Raw genomic sequence first — 26,578 nt, 5'->3', positions numbered from 1 at the left:
CCCTGTGCTGAGCCATTACCCTGACTAGGACATCTCTTCTGCACTGTGACAGGACACAGCAGGGAAGGTGGAGCACTATAAACGACGGCCCCGCCCTTCCAGTTCCAAAGACAAGGAAACAAGCCCTGGCCCTGGATTTCTCCTTTTCCCTCACATTGCATGTCTGATCTGTCAGCAAATCCTTTTGGAATTCTTCAGACATACCCGGAATCTGACCACCTCTCATCACCCCGATGGCCACTCCCCTAGTGACCAAGCCATCGTCTTTCCTCTGGCTTGCTGCAATGGTGTCCTGTACGATCCTGCTGCCACCCTTGCCCTCCAAGTCTAATTGCAATGTCACGGCCGGAATGACTGCTTACTTGTCACTCCTTGCTGCTGAAAACCCCACAGTGGCCCCAAGCCACACAGGCAGAGTAACCAAGTGCTTCCAGTGGTCTACTGGACCCCACAGGGTCAGCCAGACTCTGCCGCTCAGATTCTTCTCTGGCTCACTGCGCTCCAGCCACGCGGTGTCCTTGCGATTTTTCTAGTACCCCAGGAAGGCTCCAGGCTCAGGGCCTCTGCTCTTGCCGTTCCCTCTGCTCAGAATATATTTTCGCAACACTTGAATGCCTTGCTCCCTCACCTCCTTCAAATACTTGCTCAAATGTCACTGCAGTGAAGCCTTCACCTTAATGAAAATTGCAACCCGCCTCTCACCACCTCCCCTTTTGCTTCATTTTTCTGTTTAGCACTTTGCATTGACGTATATGCTTTGTATTTTGCTTCTTTGAGTAGTCATCGTTCTTCTCCCCCGATACAATACAAATTCCAGGAAGGCTGGGTTTTATTTCACCTCTGTATCTCTAGCGCTTAGGACACATTCACTAGATTTGTGGAATGCATGAATGCACGAATGAGTGAATAGACAGGTGAGTTCGCACTTGAGAACGGCCCCCGTTCACGCCTTCAGTTACTTGCACATTTATGCGTTGACTTTATTCTGGGCAAACGAAGGTTGGACGCTGGGGTGACCCGGGCCAGAGAAGCCAGCCCATCATGAGGAAGAAGACAGGAACCCCAGGCGGCGCAGCTACCAGCCTCCAACTACAACTCCCAGCCGCCCGTGCGGCTTCCGGTCGGCAAGATGGTGGCGGGCAGGGCGAAGCGTGCGGCTCCGAGCCCTGAGGAGGAGGGGATTCCGAGCCCACTCGGCTACTCAGGTGAGGGGTTGCGGGACGCGGGGCTGAGTACGGCCAGATTTTGCCCAGAGGCGGCTCGGCGGTGGCCCGGCATTTTGAGAGGCGCCATGTCCCCCGACACCCGCACGGCACCTTGCTCTGGTCTGGCCGGACTCTCCCGGGACGAGCCCGTGTGGCCAGCGCCGCGCTGCGGAGACCCCGCCTTTGTCCACGCTCTCCCGCAGGCGCGTCCCCTCCACCGTCCCCCTCGCCGAGCACTGGTCCTCCTCTTCGCCTCTTTGCAGTTCCCCGCCCGGCCCCCCCCCGGGGCGGGATTGCCCTACTCACGGCTCCGCCGGCGTGTGTTCCTGCCCCTGCTTCCGTCCTCCACCCAGGTGCCGGGCGGTTCTTCCTGAAGTCAGGTTTAAATCAGATCTTGCCTCCACGCGCACCTCTACCCCCCACCCCAACCGCCTGAACTGCCTTCGGCGGCCACCGTTCGCACCTCCGGCCGAGTCCGAACGCGTTACCGCCGACCCGCCGGGCCCCACGGGTCCTGGCCGGTGCCCTCTCCCCCCGAGTTCCCGCCACAGCTGTGCCCTGACTGTTGGCCGCTCTGAGTCCCGGCCCCCCTGAAGGAGGCCTTCCTGACGCTCATCTAAGGGCCTCCGCCTCCCATCTCCGCGACTGCTGCACCCTGTCTCCCGTATTCGGTGCGGCCTTGCCCCTGCCTACCTGTTGGCTGGCTTCCCCATGACCATGTGAGCGTCGGAAAACCGTCCGTAGTTTATGAGGATTCAAATGTATGGGGTCCTGGCCGGTAGGGCTCAGGTGGCTGGAGTGGCCTCCGTACACTGGAAGGTCGCATGTTCGATTCCCCATCAGGGCAAAAGCCTGGGTTGTGGGTTTGTCTTCAGTTGGGCGGCGTACAGGTGTCAAGCGACTGGTGTTTCTCTCATTGATGTTTCTCTCCCTCCTTTCCCCTCTCTATTATAAAAAAAAAAAAAGAGAACGTGAGCGATTATCCGTATAATCATACAAATATAGATTGAGAACCGTAAGACAATGTGGAAGGACTAGAGCTGGTGGGTCCAACCTGGCACGTGTGCCGAGTGGCAGAGGAGGGTGGTGGGAGAAGGTGCCCTGGGCCTGCGGGCCTCCGGCGCCGGGAAGGGTTTTGGCAGCAGGGGTGACCTTTCCCCTCGTGTCACTGCCCACCTATAATAATTGCCCGGTTACCTTCTGGCTCCTCCACCAGCTTGGGGGCCCCTCCTGGCAGACGCTTTGCCCATTCACTCTCATAGCCTGCACAGCACCCTGCACAGGCCTCGCCCAGAGGAAGGCCTCCGTGAAGGATGGATGGGGGCGGGGGGTGGACAGACAGATGGGACTAGAAAGCGACAGCCTGAACCTACCTCTCACGCCATCCCTCCCTGCCCCTTTTCCCTTCCAGCTGTCCCGATCAAGTTCTCTGAAAAGCAGCAGGCATCTCACTACCTGTATATGAGAGAGCACAGAGTTCGAGAAGGCACCAAGTCTTCCTGGCCTCGGAAGAGGACCCTTTTTGTCCTCAATGTGCCCCCGTACTGCACAGAGGTGAGCTGGTGTCTGGGAGGGAGTCTGTAAGCTCCGTGGGGTTTAGGCAGAGTGGGGCTCCCACTGGTCCCCACCAAGGCCTTAGTGGGGACAGAGATCGATAACTGAAGCCCCAAGGGGAGGTGTCTAGAGGGCCATCTCTCTCTTGTGACAGGGAATTTGCTTTTTAAACATGTATTTTTAGGCCCTGGCTGGTGGATTGAGTGCCTGTCTGCAAAGCAAAGGATGGCTGGTTCAATTCCCAGTCAGGGCACATGCCTGGGTTGTGGGCCAGGTCCCCAGTAAGGGACACACCAGAGGCAACCACACATTGATGTTTCTCTCCCTCTCTTTTTCCCTCCCTTCCTGTCTGTCTAAAAATAAAATAAATAAATTTTTTTTAAAAAACCCAAAATATGTACTTTTAAAAATACATTTGCCCTGGCTGGTGTGGCTCAGTGGATTGAGTGCTGGCTCGAGAACCAAAGGTTCGCCAGTTCGATTCCCAGTCAGGGCACATGCCTGGGTTGCCAGCTGCGTCCTCAGTAGGGGGCGCAGGAGAGGCAACCACACATTGATTTTTCTCTCCCTCGGGTTCTGCATCCTTTCCCCTCTCTCTAGAAATAAATAAATCTTTAAAAAAAAAATACAAAGTTGTAAGGAACACAAAGTGCAAGCCTTTTTGTGATTACCTAGAATTGTTTCAATTGTATGTTGTCTTTCCCTCATTATAAAAAGTGGTGTCTGTCCCTAGTAAAGAATAGGAAAAGTTGCCCTGGCTGGTGTGGCTCAGTGGATTGAGTGCTGGTCCACAAACCAAAGGGTTACCAGTTCGATTCCCAGTCTGAACACGTCTGCTTTGTGGGCCAGGTCCTCACTGGGGGGCGTGCTAGAGGCAACCACACATTGAGGTTTCTCTCCCTCTCTTTCTGCCCCTCTTCCCCTCTCTCTAGAAGTAATATCTTTAAAAAAGAAAAAAGAATAGGCAAAATATGAGAAAAATTACTTCTAAATCTACCTAGGCATATCAACTTTTTCACAAAACTGTTAAATTTAGTATTATGTGAATTAACAGAAGAGAAACTATTATTTTTCAAAAAAGAAATACCAGTTTCTCAAAGATTATAGTTAACACACCTTAAAAATAAAAGCTGGTAGTTAAGTAGAGGAAACCGTTGACAGGAGAGGGTGTGATTTTTAGCCGTTACTCTCCAGTAGTGCGTGCGTGGAGAAGGGCCTGGGCCAGAGGTGTGCAGCCCGAGCGCTTCACACACTGAACATACGCCTGTGATCAGTGCCCAGATGGAGAAACAGCATCACCTGCACCCCGGATTCCCCACGTGCCCCTCCCCCCATCAAGGCTGCGTAGCATGCTGATTCCAACAGCATAGATTTAACTTGCTGATTTTTAAATGGCTGATTCAGGTAGTGAAACTTTATTGGTTGCTTTATAAAGTAAGAATACTCAGAATAACCCCCAAAATGTCCCCATCTAGTCTTGTAATAATGTTTTTAAAAAACATTGAGAACCTATTTCTACTTTTGGGATCATTTACCTGGAGAAATTGATAGGAAAGTCGAATCTTTCAGATGGATGTGCCTTCAGAGAGAGAGAGAGAGAGAGATCCCTTGCACTTTGGTGAGAAAACCAGATACATCCTGGGCATGTGCTTCCCAGAGGGTGCTGTCAAAGCCAAAAAACTGATCCCCAGATTCTGTCACTCCATCCTTCTCAGCGCCCTGGCTGGCAAAAGGGTAGTGTTTTCCCCCAGTTTTTATCATGCTGATTGACAAGGTTTTTGTTTCAGGCCCCGGGAGGGTAGGATTTTAACCTCCACGTTGAGGAGGCGGTGGGTTGCCCAGGCCTCCCCTGTGTGCCCCTAGCTGGGGCCCAGATGTGGGGTCCCAGACCTGCAGGGTGGAGGGAGGCTCCTGCAGGCCCTGCACCCACTCACACTGCCTCCTGGGCCATGGCAGGAGTGCCTGTCCCGCCTCCTCTCCCCGTGCGGCCCCGTCCAGTCAGTGGAGTTTCACGGGAAGCCCGAGCTCGATGAGAGCCCAAAGGAGCCAAAGTCGAAGTTTTTTCACCCCAAGCCTGTTCCGGTAAGCCTGCAAGCGCTGGAGTCTTTGAGAATGGGGGCTTGGGGTGGGGCTAGGGCAGTACCCCCAGCGTGGCAGGGGAAGGTGGTGCCGGGTGGCAGTGGGACGTTCAGAGTATTCCTTGTGTGGTCCAGGAGGGCTGGCAGGTGAAGAGCCTCCACTCCACCCCGGACTCGCCACATCCTTCAGCGTCCTGCTGGCTCTTTCCATTGTCCTGGGTGGAAGCTCAGAGACCGTTTCCAAGCCCTGCCCTGAGGGCCCTCCCTGAGCTCCCCAGCTGCAGCCACCTCCTCTCGGGCCCCAGGGCCCCATGGTCACTGCCCTGTGTCCCCTGAGTCCACACCTTCTCCCGGGGATGGCGCGTCCACTCAGGCCTAGGGTGGGCGCACTTTTCCTGAGCCCCTCCCACAACTGGAGGACAGGCCCCTGGTGGGGACAGGTCCCTTCCAGCACAAGGTGGGTGACCAGGAGTGCAGCCATCCCACCTCTGGATTGCGGACAGCCCCCCGGTTATCTTCACAGTTCAGGGACAGCCCAGCACGCCTCCCCTGGTCCAGGGGCACGTCAGGCTGAGGGCAGGCAGAGCCCCTTGTGCCGGATGTGGGCTGTGGGAAGAACGGGAAGGCTGCCAGCACGGTGACATCACTCTCCTTGCAGGGGTTCCAGGTAGCCTATGTGGTGTTCCAGAAGCCCAGTGGGGTGTCGGCTGCCATAGCCCTGAAGGGCCCTTTGCTGGTGTCGACAGAGAGCCACCCCGTGCAGAGCGGCATTCACAGTCAGTACTGCAGGAGATGTGGGCGCCTCTGTCCTGGTCCCTGGGCTGGCGGGGAAGCTGCGTGGGGCAGTGTCTGCTGCGTTCACGGGCCCTGAGAGCAGCATGAGGAAGGTGGGGGCCTGGCCGCCAGGTGGGCAGAGGTGAGGGCCCAGCGTGCCCACCACTACAACCTCCTTACCGCCCGAACCCTGGGCCACGGTCTTCGTGCCCGTACCGGTGTAAGAAAATCCTGGCCGGCCTGGCAGGTCCTGGCGGGGGCCCCGAGTGTCAGCCTGAGGAAGCCCTGTCTCCCTCAGAGTGGATCCGTGACTACACAGACTCCGTCCTGGACCCGGAGGCCCTGAGGGTTGAAGTGGACACTTTCATGGAGGCGTATGACAAGAAGACAGCTGAGGTAGGGCTTCTGGGGGCGGCCGCTGTGGGGAAGGTGGGGCCCCAGGTGTCCTGGTGGCTCTCGAGGGGGTGTGGGGTTGCAGCTGTCCTGGTCACGACGCAGAGTCCAGACTTCCTTTCCCCTGCTGAGTCCTGGGTCACCGGACTTGGTGGCATCTAGTCGCTGGGTCTGTAGGGAACGATTGGTCAGAGGATGGAGCGGAGGCGGTGTTGAATGGCAGGCAGCTCCACGCCCGCACCCGCACCCCCGCCCACCTTGGGCACCAGCACTGTGCTGGGGCGGAAGGAGCAGCACGTGTCATTGGGTGCCCAGGTTCTGGGTGTGTGGGGTGGGGGGTTGAGGTGAAGATGGGGGCTTAGAGGTGCTCCTGTGGCTGCAGGGTGGGTCCCAGGTGCCATTACAGGGTCACATTCCTCGCAGGAAGAAGCTAAGGCCAAGGAGGAGGAAGGGGTCCCTGACGACGAGGGTTGGGTGAAGGTGACCCGCCGAGGTCGGCGGCCCGTGCTACCCCGGACCGAGGCAGCCAGCCTGCGGGTGCTGGAGAGGGAGAAGAGGAAGCGTGCCCGCAAGGAGCTGCTCAACTTCTACGCCTGGCAGCACCGCCAGACCAAGATGGAGCGTAAGGACGTGCCCCCAGCCTATCCTCCAGCCCCACGGCTCACAGCCCCCAGCCCCGTGAGAGGCAGAGAGTCCAGAGGCAGGCACTGGACCTGGCGGCTGGGCCACAGTGTCCTGAGGCCCAGACTTTCCCACAGCCTTTGGGGTTGGAGTCTCAGCCCCACAGCAGCAGAGTGATGGGCCCTGGTTGCTCCCCAGAGGTTGCTCTGGGGGCCCCTGGGTTGCTTAGGTGCTATGGAGGAAGCTGGGATGTAGGACCCACACAGCCAGGCTGCTGAGCAGTTAGTGCTGGGGCCAGATTGCCGAGGGTGGACCTTCGGTATTTGCTGTGGGCACAGAGAGGGCTGCTGCTCTGTGTGCATGGGTGTCTATGGCAGGTGGCCGCGTGTGGAGACTGCCTTGGAGGGAGGGCCTGATCCTGGCCACTGGCTCCAGGCAGGGGTGAGGATGTGCGTGGCTCCACCCCCATCATCCCCCTTTCTGCTGCATAGCTTCCCTGCAGGCTGAGCGAGGAGAGGGTCCTGCTCCTGACCCACCACCCGGTCACACCGCCCTCACCTGCCTCACTGCGCATCCTCCTGCTGCGCCTCCGCCGCTGCCCTCGTCCCCTCTAGATTCACCCGACAGTGGTCCTCTGGGCCCCACAGACCCCTCAGACCCAGTCACCCAGCCACCCAGCGACCAGAGCGGCCCAGGGCACTCTGGGCTGGGAGTGCCTTTACTCCTCCCGAGTGGGATTGCTGCGGCGGGAAGGGGCTGGGAGACGTGGCCCCGGGAGTCTCCCAGCACTCCCAGAGCCTTCTTCCTTTACTTTTGGGGTCTGTAGATGGGCGGTAGGAAGGCAGTAAGTGACTTTTACCTTTCTCTGTGCCTTTTCTTTTGGTGAATTTTCTGCCTGAAGAGGCAGGCATGCTGCCTTCTGCGCTCTGACTGGGCCTGCAGTCAGCGGTTTCCTTGTAGCATCCAGAGCGGAGGGGAGGCAGTGCTGAGAAGCCAGTGGGGAGTGGGAACCCAGGGGAGTGGTGGGGGGGCGCAGCTCTCTCAGGGCTCTTTGTCTGACCCTGGCCGTGTCCCCCTTTCCCCTCACACCCCAGATCTAGCACAGCTGCGCAAGAAGTTCGAGGAGGACAAGCAGAGGATTGAACTGATGCGGGCGCAGCGCAAGTTCCGACCCTACTGAGCCGGCTCGGGTGGGCGGTGGACGGGGGCTGGGTCCCGGTGAGGACAAGAAGGCCTGGAGCGCTTCCCTGACTTCCTGGGTGGCGAGGCTGCCACATGAACATCAAAGACTGTCACCCACAGGAGCCGGTTGAAAACAGTGTCACCGCTCGGTCCTTGTGCTTCAGCCGTCCTGGGCCCCATGTAGGGATGCCTGCCCAGCCCTAGGGCTTGGCCCTGAGGAAGCCACCGCCCCAGGAAGTGGTTCCTTCTGGCTCCTGGTCTCTGGCCAGCCTATCTCCAGATCCCTCTGAAAGCTAAGAGTCTGCTGTATTCTCCCCTCTCCCTCAATGGAGGGACCTCGCTGCAGTGAAAGCCTCAAAAGCGTGAGAGAGACAGGAGAGCCATTTATTCCCCTTCCCCTGGGCAGCGGGGACCGCGGCTGGGCTGCTGGGCTGCAGGCTGGGCCCGGTCCATCCCAGCCCCACCTTCTTGCAGCCACTACCAGCTCACTGCAGATTATCAGCCCCAACCCAGAGCCCCCCGAAGTCCAGACACAGTGCCCCTTGTGATGTCACGCATGTGGGAGTGAGAACCCTCAGCTCCACACCTCCACTCTGCCAGCTTCACTGGTCGCGACCATCGAGGCTTGGCCTGACTGGCTGCCCTGGAGCTGGGTGTCTGTGTAGCCCCAAGCCCAGGGCTACAGCTTGGCTGGGAGCCTGTCTTCGCTCTTCAGGAAGGAGCTGATAGCACCAGCCACGCGTTCAGGTTGGTTTATGTGGACATAGTGATTGCCTGGGACTTCCACATACAGGGACCGCTGGAAAAGGGAGGGGATGGTGGTGAGGTGTGGCTCCAGAGGTGTAGTGGGGCTTTCCTGTGCTCTGCTGCCTGCCCCTGCTTCAGGAGTGTCCCCACTGTGAGCCAGGAGGCAGTGACTGACTGAGCAAGAGCTCCCAGGGCTCCAGTGTACTCGTAGCGCCCCGTGGGGGACAGGCCCTGGCTCTGTGTATGAAGCGCCTGATATGGAGGGACGTGTCCACGCCTGGGTTCTGTGCCTTTAGGAGTTGTAAACTCTTAGAGCGGGGCGGGGGAGCAGCCGGTGGTGGGGCTGCCACTGGCCCTGAGGGTCCTATGAGGGCTCCTCCAGAGAAGAATGGCAGTTGTTCACACTCATTCCTTCCTGGGGGAAGGCCCACGGGATGGGAGGGCACCGCCCGCTGGCCGGCCAGCCTCAGTCTCCCCGTGCGTGAGAACAGTGTCCACAGAGGCCCCAGGGTCAGGTGTTCTGTGGATGGTGATCATAACATGCCAGCTGCTCCCCAGGGACCAGGTCACAGCATAAGTCCGGGCCCTGCAACATAGAGGCTCACCCCACCTGCAGCAACACCTGTGGGCACTGGTCACCTGTCCCCGTTTGGGGCCCTGGGGAGTTGCGGATGTCCCCTGGCTGAGTAGGGCCTGGTGCGGTGGGTGCATGAGGACAGTAACATGGGGAGCGTGTGCCCATGAACACTACTGGTTCACCTGTGACCTCAGCTCCAAGTGAGGCCTCGTAGCTCTTGGGGGTGCGGGGTCACCTGGTCCAGATCGGGATGCACTGTTGTAGAAATCACACACTGGGTTTCGAACACAGTAAGAAAAGATAATGTCTTTTGTCTTAATACTGTTTTATATTAATTACACGCTGAAATGGTAGCATCTTGGATGCTTTGTGTTCCATTTTTACTATTTACTATTCCTCACGGAGCTGTGAAGTTACACAAGGCTTCTGTTGGGCTGTGCTGCTCTAGTCTGAGGGCAGCAGAGTTCTGCTGTGTCCACCGCTCAACTCGCAGCCTGACAGAGGAGGGTCAGTGGTATTCAGTGGATCACTTCAAGGTTGACTCCCCCTGGCTGGTGCAGCTCAGTGGACTGAATTCCAGCCTGGGAACTGAAAGGTTGCCGGTTCGATTCCCAGTCAGGGCATATGCCTGGGTTGCAAGCCAGACCCCAGATGGGGGTGTGCAAAAGGCAAGGGATCAGTGTATCTCTTGTTCATCATCGATGTTTCTCTCTCTCTCCTTCCTTCCTCCTTTCTCTAAAAATAAATAAAATCTTTAAAAAAACAAGAAGACTGACTCTGTTAAGTCACACCCAACTACTCCCACATCATCGCGACAAATACCGAATTCCTATGAACACTCACATGGAGCTTTCCGGTCGGTCCACCAACACTCATTGCCCCCGTTCTGCCTTGACCCCTCCAGCGCCGTCCTACTCTCAGGCTCGTCTGGGAACGTGTTTCTGGGTGCTTTGCCATAAACTTTCCCATATCCACGAGGTCAGATGAACCAAAATGTACGGAAGACCCAGACACACCACGTGGTACCCACATTACCCCCTCCCATGGTATGCCAGATGTGAAGAACTTCAAAACCAGATCAAGGTGGGTGGGAGAGGCTCACTGGGACCAGGGCTACTTCCCACATTAAGAAGGAAGGCTTTGAGGGAAGATCAGAAAGGCCACGTGAATGCACACACAGCTAGCAGGAGGTGGCGCCAGGATAGGGCTCCGGCCTGGGCTCCCATCCTGGCTGTTCTGCACTGCCCTTCTGTGCCTCTCAGTCTCCTGCTTTAACACTGTCTCCTGCCAGGACTGGGGCTGTCTGGCTTGAGGGCTCCGTTAGACCCTCAGGTATATTTGTCAGGCAGTCTGGTGGACCACAGTGCCCAGAAGGCAGTAGGGGCATCTCCAAGTACCTCCAAAAAGCCAACCACATTGCTGCCTGGAGATGACCTGGCTTGGGTCAGGGGACCTGCCAGGAGCACTCCCTGGGGCAAAGCTTTTCCTCCTGGGGCCTGCAGGACCCCACGGGTTAGGGTCAGCATGAAGCTCCCAGCCCCAGGGTCAGCACGCAGAAGACAAACTGATGAGTGAATTCGGTGGTCAGGAGGACCAACTGGCTGTTCATCTGGAAAAAGTGGAAATGATTTCCTACCTCACACCAGTCTTTCTTTTTGTAAAAATAAATTGTTTATTTTCAGAGAAAAGAAGGGAGGGAGAAAGAGAGGGAGAGAAACATCAATGTGTGGTTGCCTCTCATGTACCCCCCCACTGGGGACCCAGCCTGCAACCCAGGTGTGTACCCTGACTGGGAATTGAACCAGCAACAGTTTGCTTTGAGGCCAGCACTCCTTCCACTGAGCCATACCAGCCAGGGCCTTTTTATTCCTTTTCATATTTGAAACAGTTTATTTGAGCCAAACTGACGCCATCTATCAGGGAGCAGGTCTCAAGTGCTCCCACCTCACATTTTGTTACAAGCGAATCCCAGCTGGATGAAAAACAAAACCCACACGTGCCCTCCCCTTGGCTGCTGTTCCGGTCCAGGCTTCAGGTCCGAGCCGGGTCTGGGCAACGGCTCTGGGTGGCCTCTCTTGAGGCCAGAGCTTCCGCCTCTAGTGACCGTGGCTCTCGTGCGCAAAGCATTTCACCCTGCGGAACAGTCGCAGCAAGAGCACCGACTGTGAGCTCCTGAAGCGGCAGCGCTGTGCCAGGCCACGTCACACGTGGCTTCGGCCAGTCTTCATGGCAGCCCCACAGAGGCTGCTCATTAACTATCAGTGCGAATGATTAATGACTGAATGAAGGGATGCGCTTTCTTTTTACGCTGAAGGCAGCTGAAGCTCAGAGAAGGTAAGTGTCTTGCCCAAGGTCACACAGCCTCTTTGAGGGAGACAGGGCTGAGTTTCTGCACCTCCAGACCTCTTCACTGGTGGCTGGTTTTTAAGGCCTTTTGTTATCCAGCCCTTCTCCCCTTTTAGTCTTTACTCAGGAGTCCCCTAACCAGACGCAATTCCGAGACTCCGCCTGCACGGTGGCAGCAAGTACTTGGAATGTCTTTCTCTCGTCTACCCACCTGAGCCCCCGACCCTGGGCCCAGCACAGTGCCCACCCGCTCTAAGAAACTGCTGACCTCAGCCTGGGCCCCACAGCAGGTGAGCGGCCAGCAAGGGAAGCTTTACTCGCATGACCACCTGAGCTCAGGTGTCTGGCGCCCAAAAGGTTGGGGGCCACTGCCACCGACCACAGCTGCCTCAGCTGCCAGCTGCCTTCCAGACTCCCACTGTCCTGGTGTTCAGTCCACTTAGGCATTTGCGGCTGTGCACGTGAAAACCAAACAAACGCGACAAAAAAGACAGCCCTAAAACGGGAGTCCCTGTCCCACACACAGGCAAGTCTGCCTGCAGTGGGGCCAGGGTCGGATTGGCTTTTGCATTTTGCTCTTGGGCACCCGTGTGCCGTGGTGTTTGTCTTTCCAGTTGCTCCCTGAGAGCGAAGCCCTTGCTGGCTGTGCTGTTTTAGCCTAGTTCCCTTGTCTGTGAAGCGTGGGTGACAACAGTTCCTGCCCCCAGGGCTGCCACACGGCACTGTGCGCACACGCCCCGGAGGTGCCTGTGCGAATGGGGAGCGGGTTGGCGTCCTGGCCATCGGCCATCCTGCGTTCCTCCCAGGGGCAAAGCAAGCCCCACACCTTCCAGCCCTAGTGGGGGCACATCATGACTTCAGGAATCTGCTGGTTAGTGGGCCTGTCCTCCCGCCCCGCCGCCCAGGCCACATGGAGACCAATGAGGCCACACACCACTTCACACCCAATGTGATGGCTGAAGTTGAAAATGGAAAACAGCAGGTGTTATAAAACGGATGGGCAGGAATTGGGTCTCTCGCACATTTGCACATTTTGGCAGGAATGTAAAATGGTGTAGCCCCAGTGGAAACCTTGGGTGGTTTCTCCAAAGAGTAAACAGGGTTGTCATGGGATCTAGAAATTCCACTTCTGGGTGTGTGTCCAAATGTATCGACAGAGGGACTCGAACCCCTACTCGTACACCTGGTTCACAGTGGCCGTATTTACAAGCACTGAAAGGTGAGAACGAGTGTGTCCACCCACCCACGGATGAATGGCCCTGCTATGCGATGGACACCACTCAGCCGTGGAAGGAATGCCTGCTGACCCGTGCTGCACCGTGGATGGACCTTGAAAACATTATCTACGTGACGTAAGCCAGACACAAAGGCCCCACGCTGCATGATTCCACATGTGAGGTCCCTAAGCAGTCAAGGTCAGAGTCAGGGAGTGGGAGGCTGGTTGCCAGGGCCCCAGGCAGGGGTGTGGGCAGTTAGTGTTCACTGGGCTGGGAGTTTATCCTGGGGGCGATGTAGACTTCTGGGGTGGTGATGGTTGCATAAATAATTCCACTGGATCATACACTTAGGAATGGCTTTAAAAATGGTAAAAAACTATGCTATGCATATTTTACCACAATAAAAAAGGAATAGGTGGTGGGGGAAGCAGGAAGCCCGAGGCACTCACCAATGTCAACCTCCTGTCTCTGTTCAGCACCAGACCTGGAAGAGAGGCCCAGACAGTGGCTTCCGTGTCCCCTGCCGCGGCGAGGGGACCCTGGGCACTTCCAGGCAGCGCTCATTTCTTTTCTGTCCACCTCCCCTGTGACAGGCAGGAACTGAGTTTCTGAGCCCAGCATGCCAGCACAGGCGTCCTTTAGGGGCCCAACACTCTACCACACCTCAGAGCAAGTGGCCCCGGCTTTTGAGGGGGAGGGCAGTTTGTGCTCAGCCCTTTTCTCAGTCAGTGTTGGATTCCAGGGGCTGAGCACAGCGGGCCCTGCCTGCTGACATGTCTTGTAATTCTGTCAATGACCATGTGGGGGCAGGTTCAGCACCTGTTTTCCTGGAGGGCAACAAGGAAGGAGGTGAGGCTGGGCCTGGCCTGGATGCACAGCTCTGCACCAGCCGTGCTGTACCGCAAGGGTTTCAAAATCCCTGAAAAGTTGCATGAAAAATAATTTTATAAAAAATAATTTTGAATGCAGGAGATACTCTCAGAACCCTAGACTCTCCCCTCTCCTGCCACAGCCAATATTTAGAGACTGGGATATTGTGATATAATAAGAAATACGCATGGTAATTGCTCCTGTCTCCCTGCCAGAGCACCTAAAAACTGTGTTAACTCTGTGAGTGGTACAAGTGCTAGGAACATGTTTTATGCTAACATTTGGTCTTTGAGCCCAGCCCCCGAAACAGAGCCCCAACCTTGCATATCCTGGTGATAGTGTGGGGGTGGTCAGCAGAAGGGTCAAGCCAGTCCAGGGACAGGGACTGGAGAGTGAGTGCGTCATCGATGTCAATCATCACTCAAACCTGCCTAACAAGCCTCCATACAAATCCCTAGAATTAGGGGTTCAGAGAGCTTCAGATTGAGAGCCACGTGGAGGTGTTGGGAAGGCGGCACCCCGGGGAGACCTCAAAAGTCCCATGCCCCTCCCCCATGCCTTGTTGCCCTTTGCAGTTCTGTCATCTGGCTAGTCCTGACTTGTATCCTTCATCATAAACCTGTGATAATAAAAATAAATGTTTCCCTGAGTTTTGTGAGCCATTCTAGGAAATTATTGAACGCGAAGACTGGATGTGGGAACCCCTGTCTAGCGCCAGTTGGTCAGAGTCCATGGCACAGGCCACTTGTATACTTTCTTTGGAGAAATGTCAAGTCCTTTGTTTTCTAACTGGGTTTTTAGTCTTGTTGTTGTCGTTGGGCCTGTGTTTAGGAGAGGAAGTTAAAAAGAAGAGAGCTGTGATATGATCATCACCCAAGCCTGCAGCCTAAGTAGCAGGAAAAACCCCGGGACGCGTGGAGAGCGAAGGAGAGGGACATGGGCTGCCTGCAAGGGAGGTGGTGGGTGCCGCGGTACGCGCCCAGAATCCTGCTCGGACTGAGGCGCCATTCCTCCAGCTGCCAGTGAGTGTCGCTGTGACAGCGCACATGGAGTTCTTGCCGGAGGTTTGCGGCTTCCCGGAAGGGAACTGGCACGCCCTCCCCAGGGCGGTCCACGGCCAATAACCAGCCCGTCCATGCAGGGCTGCAGAGGGCTGGCCACCGACCTTGTTTTGGACAGCTGTGAAGGACCACCCCAGCTCCTGAGCTCCGTATGGAATTGGCTAAGTTCCCAGATGCATCGCAGTTCAACTTCTGCCCAGTTCAACTTCTCTGGCTCCCTCCGGGATTAGTTCCGCTTAGCGCTGCCCAATACGCTTTGTGCATGCGCAAGTCAGAGACTCCGTCTCTGTTTCCCAGGGAACTCAACCTTAAGCAAGAGGGAGGCTCACAGTTCTAGCGGGCGCTGGGGGGCCTAACAAGTATGGTTGCTAAGACGATGGCAGTAATTCCCGCCAGTGCGCACCTCTCCTTCCTTGCTGGGCCTAGCGCTGGGCCTCGCTTGGTTAATGTTTACTAAATGAAAAAATAGTTTGGTGGAAGTCGGGAAGGTAATCAGTTCGACCTCGGGACTAGCAGGGCAGGTCCGGGCAATGTCTTGAGTGAGGTCAAGTTTGGCCTTGGCAGCTCGTCTTTCTTTTGGAATCTCCCTCACACAGGCCCTCCCACGACCCTAAGGACGAGATGTGAAGTGCCCCATCCAGCTCGGCCTCATTCAGCGGCCTGAGCGTCCATGCGAGCTGGGCTCCGTTCTCCCATCCTTCTCGCCATCACCTCCTGGCCTGGGTCCCATCCCCGCGGCCGGCGACGCACACGTGCAGGAACTACCGCCAGCTGCACGTTAACCACGCTTCTTCCCACTGGGCTCCTGTTTTTCACTTTTCTTTTATTGAGTTCATTGGGGTGACACTGGTTAATAAAATTATGTAGGCTTCAGGGGTACAGTTCTATATCATCTGTATATTGTATTGTGGGTTCACCACCCCAAAGGGCTCGTGTTTCGGGTCTCAAGGAATTCCCTCAGGTGAAACAGCAACTCACTCCCCTTTCACAGACTGGAAGGGTTTCTGGGGCGAAGGGGGCAGAGACGCTCGGCGGCCTTCAGAAGATCTCCAGAGAAAAATTCCACCCACGCCCCTAGCGCTGCAGCTGCGGAAACAGAGGTGAGTGTTTTATCCAATCCCGCAGCCCGGGTCAGGCTGGCGAAGAAACCGTTTCCCACCCGCTGAGATTCAATGAACTCGACTCGATCCTCCCACCGCCCGCCCCCGCCCCCGCCCTTTGGGTGGTTTCGTAGCGCTGATGTGCTTCAAGGTGCGCAAGGGGGCGCGGAGAAGGAGGGGCGCCCCGGGTCACAGAGGGAAACGGGAGGCCGGGCGCGCGCTCCAGGGCGGCGGCAGGGTCCGGGGTGGGGCGAGGCGAGAGCGCGCGGGCGGGCACGCGCCCCGGGGCGGCAGAAGCAGGCTGCGGGAGCGTCTCCGGGCTGGAGGCGGTGGCCGAGCAGAGCCGTGTGCGTGTTTGTGCTTGCGTGTGTGTGTGTGTGTGTGTGTGTGTGTGTGATCGTCCTCACTGTGCCCCAATGCTGGTCTCCCCCCTTCTAGAACCCCTGCGGGGTGGGCGCGTCTTCATCCTGGTCGAGACACGTGAGCCTTGTTTTGGCTAAACAGAGCTTCCTGATTTGAGGGCGGAGGGGCGGCGTCTGTTGGAGGCTTTTTGAGGGGAGATAGAGAAAGACCCGCCCCGCAGACCCCGAATTCGGCCCCCGGTGAGCGGCTTGGGCGGCGCAGGCGGTGGACCGGATGCGAGGATGGAGACGGGCGCTGCAGAGTTTAAAGGGAATACCCGCAAAAAGGGGAAAGACGCAGCGAGGGGCGCGACTGTCCGCGCTGCCCGGCGCGGCGGGACCCCAGGCTGGCAGCACCGCGCACACCTGGGCGGCCTTGACCCCGGACGCCGGCCGGCCACGGGAAGACTGCAGCGCCACCTGTCGGCGTCCCGCCTGACTGCAGCCCTGGCCGCGGTCGTCCCCGAGGCTGCCGTGGGGGCCCCGGGGGGCGCCACCAGAGCGTCCCGCGCCTTCCAGGGCCCACGGTCTCTTCGCACTTAGGCTGGTAGTGGTTTGATCTTAATTCAAGAGAAGGAGGCAGGAGGGCCCTTTCCTCGCCTTGTGTGAGAAAATGGAGAGAAATACACTTACATTGGAGGGGGGCGGTTTCTAAACGTTTTTTGATTCAAGGACCACCTCGGGGTCAAAGGTTCTAAAGAACAGCTCTACTCCTTCCACCTTACAAAGTCTTAAGGAGCTTCTCTTGTCCACAGGTTCCCATTATAAAACAGTTAATAGGAAAACTGTAAGAAGCTGCTTTCTGAACATCTGAAGGTGTCATCCTGGTCCCTAACTTGGCGGCGCCCTGTTTTCTTCACTTACCCCAGTTTGCAGTGATTTTCTCTTTGTCTTCGGGCTGTGTCGGCACTAGTCTGCCCGCACCCCTGACTGGCCCAGCTTAGACTGATCCCGGGCGTCAGTCCTGGGCCTGGTAGGGATCTGGCTCTCAGCAGCCTTGTGTTGGAGGCTGGGCCCCTCTCTCCCGGAAGCTATGGTAGCACCCGTTTTCTTTCGGCTTTCTGGCACTCTCTGCGCCCGGGGTCCTGTCTTCCACGGGCCCCCTCCAATTCCCACAGCAATGAGGCAGTATCCTCCAGTCTACGTGGAATCAGCGTTGTGCCTGACCGGGATTATATTCAGTGCATGTTTTTTGTTTTTGTTTTTGACAAGACACCAAATCCTTTCCAAGAATGTTCTGGAATCAAGTGTGCAGTGAGAAGTGGCTGCGTCAGAAGGGACAAACCTGACCCTGTCTGGGCCCTGCGTGGTACTAGCTGGGTCACTCAGGACTGAGCACCGTGTCCTTATCTATGGTGGGGCATCATAATCCTTCTCTCCTTAGGAATTATCAGGGATGTGGAAGTTGAGATCGTAATAGACATGTTTATTGAGCATTTGCTACGTCCAGCAAGGTTCATAGAACCTGGTGTTGCACCATCTAGTCAATGAGATAATGCCAGTGGGGCGCCCGGCTCAGCATCTAGCATGAAATAAATGGTAGATTAAAATAGCTTTTAAAAAAACTATTCAGTGAGAAAAGACCTTGTAGGTAGCAGTTTCTTAATGCGACTTGAGCCTGTTGGAAGTGTATTTATCCAAACAGTTAAAATTCTTCTGTTTTACTGTGTAGATGAAAACTGATATATATAATGTTGAAAGGTTTAGCAGCATTTTTAAAGCAGCATTTTTAGCTGCTTATTAAGCTTCTTGGTGTGGTATATTTTAAGCTTAAGAATATGTCAGGCTGAATAGATTTCATTTGAATCATTATATTTTACCATTATTGATTTGTAATGCATAAGTATTTTTAATTGAGCTAAATGCCTAACACTTACTATAAGATTAAGTAAAATAATATATATATACAACATTTAGCACAGTTTTTTAAAAAAAGATTTTATTCACTTATTTTTAGAGAGGTGTAAAGGGAGGGAGAAAGACAGTAAGAGAGACATCGATGTGAGAGAGAAACATGGATCGGTTCCTTCTCGTAGGCACCCCGAAAACCAAACATGGGCTCTGACGGGGAATCCACCTGGCGACCTTTCGCTCTCTGGGACTGTGCCCAACCCACCGAGCACACCAGTCAGGGCCCGGCACTGTTTTCATGTAGCAGTATATGCACTGAATATATGGCGGCTATTAGTATTATCACTGTTACTAGCCTAACCTCTGAAATAAACCATTATAACCATCCATGAGATACAAGTTATTTAAAAATATCCTTGAATTAGTCAGGGCCAGTAAGTACAATGGTGAAACATGAACCGGGAGGCGGTAGCTCGCTTGTTCAATATAAGAATGTTCTGAAAGGATGTCTGTTTTATAAAGGTGGTAAGGCACGCCTGCCAGCCCAGGAGGACTCTGCAACCTTGTGGCTGCTGTATTCTAGACCCAGGCCCTCCTTCTTAGGAAAATTTGTGTATCTAGTCTGGGTATCTCCCAGGCTTTTTGTGTTATAAACACACATTGACATGAATAATCACAAATGTTTCAAAATGTGTATTACTCATAACAACATAGAGTGAGAATTCAGGATTTTAAATCTCGCAAAGGCAAGAAGTCTCCTATCTCTAAAATAAAGGTTAGTTTCTTTTGGAGGCTGGAGTGAGTTGGTTTTATGGGCGCTTTGCTTCAGTTAAGAAATTTCATAATTAAAAATAAATCTGATTATGAAAAAAGAAGCATCTTTACTTAGATGCCAAATGTATCCAGTTTCCATGAGTTTGGGTTTTTGTTTTCCTTTCGGTAGAAAGATAAAATTATTGAGGTCTCCAACCAGAGTCCTTGAGAGGAAGCTTTGTGCTTGTCCGTCTTTGCTGTGCCTCTTTTCCTCCCCCCTCCCTCCCTTTCTCCCTCCCTCCCTCCCTCCCGGGGTTTCTCAGTCTCCGCCATCCCTCTTCCCCTTACAGTTCTTTTTGTTTCATTCTTTGTTTAGAAATAATCTACAAAGGTGTAAGCAAGTGATGAATGTTTTATATTTGGTTTAAAATGCCTATATGCTCTTTTTACTTTTTCTTTTCTTTTTTTTTTTTCAAATTATAAGAGAAAGTTTATTTAGAAAGTTACAGAGGTGGTAGAAGAGAGCCAGCTGGGCCGCATGGACTCAGGAAACAAGTTACAGAAGCGAAAGAAGGAGGTGTGGAGCTTAGAGAGGGAAAGGCGCAGGTAAGAGGCCTGGGGGAGGGAGAGGGGGCATGGGAAGACCGGGTGCTCGGAGAGCTCGGAGCGGGAGAGCGCACCTATGCGCTCTTTCTTCAAACCTGAACGGATTTGTTTCCAAGTCACCGTAGGTGCTGTGCCCGTGTCTTTGCCTTTACAAACAGACTTGCTCTGCCAGAGACTGTGTGAGGTTCGGGCCTGGCTCACTAGCTCTGTGATCTTGAACAGCCTACTCACCCTATCTGTGCCTCAGGTTCTCATCTGCAAAACGGGTGCTAGAAAGCCCCACTCCAAAGGAGCCTTGAGGGTGGCGTGAGTTCATCAGGTCAGGCTTAGGAAGGGTGACCTAAAATGATTTCGGTGTTTGCGCCTTGATTTTGAGAAGCATGGCCAAGCATGCTTTTCTTTCTTTTCAAAAAAGGAATTAAGTAAGTGCTACACTGACAAGCACAAAAGGGCACCTGGCGAAGTGAAGGGCAGCACTTCCACGCTGTCCCCGCCACTCAGGAGCACGCCTTGCACCTTTCATCACGAGTACTGGTGAGCAAGTGTCAAAGATAAACCAAGCCGGACATCAGAGAATGTGGTAAGAACAGGTTTTATTCTGTGAGCTGCAGCGGGGCCAGAGCTGAGCGCCGTTCTGCACTCGACTGGGCACAGTAAAGGGGGAAGCAGGGAGCAGGGAGGGAGAGGAAGTCAGAGGAGTGAACACGGGCAGAAAGTGAGGAAGAGGGCTGGTCATTGTCTCTGCGATGGGCCCTCTGCAGGCAGTTACTGCAGTTAGGGCTCTGCCCTCCCACAGAGCCTGGGGCACAGGGCCCTGCCCCTCCTGATGGCGACATTTCAAATGAATGGCCTTCAGGTCCTTGAGAATGACACTCCTGCGTTGTGGGAGGCACATACACCTCTCAGAGGGACAGAGGAGAGACCGCTGTGAGCTGTCTGAAATGACTGCTCGGGAGGCGGTTTCAGAGGCTTAACTTTGGGTGTTGGCTGGAACCCACGGGGAATGCTCTGGGAGGCCTGAGCTCTCTCCAGCAGGCATTTTAAGGGGCCCAGGGGTCCTCATCCTAGGGACAGAATCTCATCCTGAGATTCTTTGTGCGTGGGGGGCAGGGAGGGGCTCAAATCCATTGTGCCAAAAGTTGCCATTTTTCTAGGAGAAGAGGACTCCGAGGAGCCAGACTGGTCAAGGGCAGAGTCTTTGTCACATTGCACAGCAGCCCCACAGAGCCACCTCCTTGCTTTTCATCATCCGTGGCTGATGGGCCCCTCTTGATGGACATTTGGGCCCAGTGTGGTGAAGATTTTATGAACCCAAGCTATTTTCTTTCTTAGAATATTTCATTTATTTTTAGAGAGAGGGGAAGGGAGGGAGAAAGAGAGGGAGAGAAACATCCATGTGTGAGAGATACATTGATTGTTTGCTTCTCGTTGATTAGTTGCCTCTCACACGCCCCCAACTGGGGGCCTGGCCTGAAACCCAGGCATGTGCCCTGACTGGGAATCGAACTCTTGACCTTTTGGTTCACAGGCCAGTGCTCAATCCACTGAGCCACACCAGCCGGGGCAGACCCAAGCTATTTTCAATAAAACAAATATTCAACAGACATTGCTTTTTCCAAAAATGATCTGAGGGGTTTTTTTAAATGGCATCTGAACTCTTATCCCTCTGCTAGGACTAGCCTTGTAAAAACGTGTGTGGTGAACGGATTATTACCTCAGACGCTAGGCCCTGCTGCTTGGGTTCCAACCTGGTTCTGACAGTGCTACCCTGGGTGGTTGTGGCAATCACTCCCGCCCTCTCTCTGCCTTGATGTCCACATCTATAAAATTGGATTAAAAACCTTATAGGGCTGTTGCAAAAATTAAGTTAATTAATTCATATTAAGTTGATTCATGTCATTAATTAACTTAATAATTGCTGACCAGTTTAATCCACCTCATTCCCGCCCACACTCAGGCCTGGAGGAGCATCGTAAGGGTAAGGATGGCCGTGTTGTGCTTTGGCACCTTCAGTCTGCAATATCTAGCCTATTTCTGTCTTTTAAAAAAACAAAACTGATTTAATAGAGAGAGGAAGAGAGGAAGGGCAGGGATAGGGGGAAAGAGAGAGAGAGAGACTTGTTGTTCCACTTACTCATGCATTCACTGGTTGCTCTTGTATGTGCCCTGACCGGGGACCGAACCTGCAACCTCAGTGGATCAGGACGATGCTCGAACCAACTGAGCTACGCAGCCAGGGCTAAAATCTTTTCGGTATGTGCCCAGCTGCAGCGCTGGCGATCTGTGGGGTCCTGAGCGGTGGGTGTTTAAGAGCTGCCGTTCCCAGCCTTTCTGTGTTGCTTCCTTCATGCTCGCCTGGTGAGCGTTTTCTCTTGCCTTCATGCTTTCGCTTCTTCCTCAGGCTTTCCTGGTCCTTTCTGACCCTCCTCAAGTCAGTCCTTTTAATCGAGAAGAACCACGTGAAGTGGAGAGAGAACTGGGCCCAGAGCCAGAGGGCCTGGTGGGAGCCTGGCAGGTTGTCGTCCTCCGGGGGATGGTCCTGTGTGCCGTGAGCGTGGAAGGGGTCCCCCTCAGCACCCCCTCAGGGGTGACACCTGCCCACTCACCTCACATGTGTTTTCAGCATCAAATCAGATCAGGGTGTAAACCGTTAAATGCTACATCAGTGGAAGTTCTGAAACCTGTTACTATCCACTAACATTCAGAACCAAATTTTTATCTTAAAATACATTGTATTCATCTTTCCTGTTTCGATGGCAACAATTTTACAAACTTTCAGGTTGTTTGGAGAGGCCAGCATGGTTCTGAGCCCAGACGCTAAGACAATCTAAGATACACAGAGTGTTTTCTACTTTTTAAAACATTTCTATTTTTCAATCACAGTTGACGTATGATATTATTTTATGTTAGTCCCAGGTGTACAGCAGAGCGGTGAGACCATCATGTACGTTACAAAGTGTTCCCCCAAATATTTCCAGTACCCACCTGGGAGCGCACACAGCTATTACGATACCATTGGCCATATTCCCTATGCCCTGCTTTCCACCCCCACGACTGCTTTGTAACTACCGTTGGGTTGTCCAAAAGTTCATCTGGTTTGTTCCGAAAGATGGCTCCTGTAGCGCTCAGTTGTCTTTAACTTCGTTCGAACCAATTTTGTTAGGTTGTGTTGTGACAGCTGGCCTATCGTAGCTAAAAAGTATCTTACCAAAATTAGTGAATTTTGGTATAGCCATTTTAATATTGAAGGTGGAAGAAAATAAGCAACTTTTTTGGGCATATTTTGCTTTATTATTTCAAGAATGATCAAAATGCAACTGAAAGGCATGAAAAAAAAAAAGATTTGTGCAGCATGTGGAGAAGGTGCTGTGACTGATGGAACGTGTCAGAAGTGGTTTGCCGAGCTTTGTGCTGGAGATTTCTCCCCAGACGATGCTCCACAGTCGGGGAGACCAGTTGAAGTTGATAGCGATCAAATTGAGACATTAATTGAGAACAATCAACATTCTACCATGCAGGAGACAGCTGACATACTCAAAATATCGAAAGCAATAAAGTGATTGGTGAAAATGAAAAATATGTCTTTTATTTGATGGAAAAAACTAAATGGACTTTTTGGCCAACCCAATACTTTGTACTTCTCAATCCCTTCACCTTTTCCATCCAGTCCCTGAAAACCCCTCCCCTCTGGCAAAGTCAGCCTGTTCTCTGCATCCATGAGCTATTTCTGTTTTGTTTGTTCATTTATTTTGTTCTTTCGATTCCACATATAAGTGAAATCAATGTTTTATGCTTTTGAAATACAAATCGGAACAGGATCAAGGGAAAGAGGCCCGTCTAAGAGCTGAAGGCATCATCTGCTCTGTTCAGCTTGTACCAAATTTGTGTGTGATAACTTGATTTTCTGTGAGGTCCCAATGAATATATTCATGATGTTCTCCCTCTGAATGAAATTAACGTTTCTGCGTGAACCAGAAATTAATTTTTTAATTTTACCTTTTCTCTCCTTTGGCAGCAATTTCTCGGGCCTTTGATCATGCCTGACAGCTCGCCCTTCACATCTCTGGCCAGACCCCCTCCCCCTGCCCAGCACCCCATGCTCCCAGTGCGCACACCCATCTCCGGGGGTCCCCACCCACACACCTCACCTGGCCTGCATGCCTGCTGACTCCCAGTGACTGCAACAGCCCCCCAAACCCTTACATTCATCCTTTCTCCCTTCTCCTCTCACCCCAGAACGGATCTGTCCTGAGATGCCCCGGGCTCTGCATTAAAATAAATGCAGACACTGATCACTTCTCACCACCTCAGTTGCCGCCAGCCAGTTGGAGCTGCCTGCATCTGTCATCTGGAGTGCTGCCGTCCTGCCTCGCCTGTCACCCTGCCTCCTTTGTCTCCTAAAATCTGTTCTTAACACAGCAGCTGGCGGGATGCCCAGTTCAGAACCTTGCAAGGGCGCCTCCTTGCGCTCTAAGTGTCAGCGTCCTCGCGTGTATCGAAAGTCACTCCGGGTCCTCACCACCAGTCCCAGTACCCCTCTGAGCTCTGATCTTACGCTTTGCCCTCCAGCCACATCGGCGTCAGAGAAGGCATCGGACATATTCTGTCCTGTGCCTGTATACGGCAAATCCCCTTGAACTTGTCCCTTCTAGTTGTCCAGTGACCAGCTCCACCACCTCCTCTAAGTCTTTTTCTAAATGTCACTTGCTCCCCAGGTGCACCCTGACTGTCTGATTGAAAAGTCCCTCTGCACTCTCCTGCCTGTTCTCTGTGCTTATCTCCCTCTGCTGGAATGGAAGTTCGGCAGGGGTGCGGGGCTTCTCTGTTTTGCTCCCACTGTGTCCCAAGCACCTGGCACCTAGTAGGCCCTTTATAAACTGAGTGAACAAATGAGGGAATGCTCGCAGGCCACCATCTCAGGCGCTGCTGATCTGTGATCAGTGCTAGCTGCTTACTGGGATCAAACTTTGGGTTTCAGACAGGTTTCTTCTCAGAATTATCCTCAGAATGGCTCTGTATTGTGGGGGGGAACAGGAGGCAAGGAGGTAGGGACATTTAGTCTCGAAGAAAGCAGTACTTAATAATTCTAAAACATTTCAGTTTTTGGAGTTAGTGAATCAAACATGCCAACAGGTTGCATATGGAGAAATTCCTCTAGGATGGGGGGAGGGGAGCAGGGCACATCTCTGACGGGGACACCACCCACTTCAGAGCACCTGCGGACTGCGTGATGTTGGCTGTGCCGTGCCCGTGCGTGTGCTGGTGGAGACCGATCCAGAGCCCTCTCTGGCGCCTCGGAGGACCTGTGACCCACAATGGTTAGGGACCCCTGGCTCACAACAGCCCCGAGTCCTTCTGCTGAGTGCTGCTGACCCCACCACCTCAGCAGCCCCATGCAAGCCACCGTTGGCCCCTCTGCCTTTGGTTCCCCACTTTGAAATGGAGCAGCAACTGTATCGAGAGCTGCTTTGAGAGGGGTGCAACGCAGGGGTTTGCGCAGGAGCTGGATGGCCTGGGTTCGAATCCTGGTCCCTCACGTGCCTGCTGTGTGACTCTGGACGAGTTAGTTCACCTCCCTGAGCCTTGGTTCCTGCCTCACAGACTGAGGATGAGTCGTGCTGAGCAAGTTAATTCACATAAAGGCTTAGGCTGTCCCATGGCATGTGGTAAGTATGAATATTCTATCGGGCTCTTTTCATTAACAATGCGAAGCACACGGTACCTGCGCAAAGTATCCTGGAGGAAGGGTTTGTATTTCAGCTTGAAAGGTAATTGACTGTTGCTTTATAGCATGAGGTGTGAAGGGCCTGCTCAGGAGGGGCAGGCCTCAGCTCTGGCACCTTTATACCTAATCTCATTAATGTTGCACAAGACTGTGGGGTTCCCACCGTGGCGACCCCAGGGGTTTAGACTTCAGTGGATTTCTGACTATTGAGATTTGGTTCCTGGAAGGCTTTTAAAAAATTGGTAGAAGTACATCTAAAATATGAAGTACAACCCCAAAATATTTTCCCCAATGGAATAGACAGTGTACTTTGCACCCTCGTCCGTGATCTTTAGAATGTTTACGTTGGTCATATCCTTGATCGAGAACAACTTTTGGAACTTCTCTACTTAATCAGGCAGGTTACACTCACTGTTGCATATTTCTAGAAATTAAATTCACCTCTTGCCCTGATCAGTGTGGCTCCGTTGGGTGGGCGTTGTCCCATAAAGTGAAAGGTCGCCCGTTCGATTCCTGGGCGAGGCACATGCCTGGGTTGCAGGTTGGGTCCCCAGTTGGGGCAGGTATGAGAGGCAGCCAGTCCATGTTTCTCACATCCATGTTTCACGCTCTCCCGTGCCCTCTAGTGAGGGTAAAAAAATAAGAAAAATGAGCACACATTTTTTGGGTCTAAATTATGCTCCAGTAATTATTTTAAGGAGAACATCATGAACTTCTCAAAATGGGCCCCCTGTGCTCTGAAAGCAGGGTCTCACATCTGGTCAGTGGCGTTGCTACTAAAGCCACTTGGAAAGTGCTACTTGGAAAGGATGTGCCGTGTGCAGGGGTAGCGCTGGCACCTGCGTGCACAGGTGGCACACTCTAGTCACTGTGGGTGTGTGCTGGTGGCAGAGCCCACGTATGTCCACCCCACTGTGAGTTTGGTTGTCTCCCACCCCCACCCATTCTCCCGAGTGGAGACCCCCAAGTCATGTGCTAAGGCTGGCCTCCTCCTTGGATCCCCCTGTTAGCTCCTTGTGCGGTGCCATCAGGCCCCATCGGCCTCCAGATCTCCTTCCAAAGCGGCTCCTTTCAGTTGTAGAACTGTTCTCTGGCTTCTAGAAAGGGTGTAGACGCTATTCACACAGCTCTCTCCACTGACAGGGGCTGGGCGAGCACCATGCCCGACTGGGGCCCAAGCTGCAGGAGAGACAAGGCAGGAAAGGCCGTGAGGGGACAGGGACCCGCGGACCCAGGACGCGTGCTCCCAGCCACGGGGCGTCACGCCTGAGGCCCACTGCTCTGTATCACCAATCAATTGCCAGGTGGCCACATCCTGCGTTAGTGCCCCTGCTAGGATGTCTGGCCAGCCTTGTTTTAAGTACTTGTTGCTTTTTTAATGGTGGTTGTACGTATAAACTTTTAGAAGGAAAATTGAAGCCATCTGTTTGGTCCTGGTCCCCCACTGCGGTCCCCATGGAGAGTCCCTACGGCTCCACTTTCCGCATAATTAATTCCTTTCCTCCTTTACAGCTTTT

At 53.8% G+C, this 26,578-nt stretch overlaps 1 protein-coding gene and 1 long non-coding RNA gene across 11 annotated transcripts; both read left to right on the top strand.

Annotated features, from left to right (window-relative positions):
- Window positions 1-1,103: 1,103 nt before the first annotated feature.
- On the top strand, window positions 1,104-9,784 carry RRP7A (ribosomal RNA processing 7 homolog A). Of its 2 annotated transcripts, none has more exons than XM_024579249.4 (7): window positions 1,104-1,205; window positions 2,617-2,759; window positions 4,716-4,841; window positions 5,496-5,613; window positions 5,910-6,007; window positions 6,428-6,626; window positions 7,720-9,784. In XM_024579249.4, exons 1-7 carry the CDS (start codon window positions 1,130-1,132, stop codon window positions 7,803-7,805), a joined length of 846 nt encoding a protein of 281 aa, XP_024435017.2. In that variant the 5' UTR covers window positions 1,104-1,129; the 3' UTR covers window positions 7,806-9,784. The 2 variants fall into 2 exon arrangements, with proteins under 2 accessions (XP_024435017.2, XP_024435016.2); XM_024579248.4 differs by having other exon boundaries at window positions 5,859-6,007.
- Window positions 9,785-14,655: 4,871 nt separating this feature from the next.
- Window positions 14,656-26,153, top strand: LOC112321931 (uncharacterized). 9 transcript variants are annotated; one of them, XR_006653891.3, is made up of 7 exons: window positions 14,656-14,774; window positions 15,617-15,725; window positions 17,339-17,481; window positions 19,215-19,336; window positions 19,495-19,655; window positions 19,752-19,916; window positions 20,491-26,153. It is a non-coding gene; the product is annotated as an uncharacterized lncRNA (long non-coding RNA). The 9 variants fall into 9 exon arrangements; XR_008426295.2 differs by having other exon boundaries at window positions 16,164-17,481; XR_008426297.2 differs by having other exon boundaries at window positions 14,667-14,774; window positions 15,222-15,725; window positions 16,164-17,481.
- Window positions 26,154-26,578: the final 425 nt, after the last annotated feature.

The sequence above is a fragment of the Desmodus rotundus genome, chromosome 3 (genome assembly GCF_022682495.2).
Source record: "Desmodus rotundus isolate HL8 chromosome 3, HLdesRot8A.1, whole genome shotgun sequence".
Taxonomy (NCBI): domain Eukaryota; kingdom Metazoa; phylum Chordata; class Mammalia; order Chiroptera; family Phyllostomidae; genus Desmodus; species Desmodus rotundus.
Note: the sequence above shows the minus strand (reverse complement) of the source record. Positions and strands in the feature narration are given on the sequence as shown.

Coding starts and splice junctions, on each gene's coding strand:
- RRP7A (XM_024579248.4), top strand. CDS start 1,130: ATGGTGGCGGGCAGGGCGAAGCGTGCGGCTCCGAGCCCTGAGGAGGAG. Junction 1,206..2,616: donor GAGCCCACTCGGCTACTCAG/GTGAGGGGTTGC, acceptor TTTCCCTTCCAG/CTGTCCCGATCAAGTTCTCT. Junction 5,614..5,858: donor CGTGCAGAGCGGCATTCACA/GTCAGTACTGCA, acceptor CCGGCCTGGCAG/GTCCTGGCGGGGGCCCCGAG.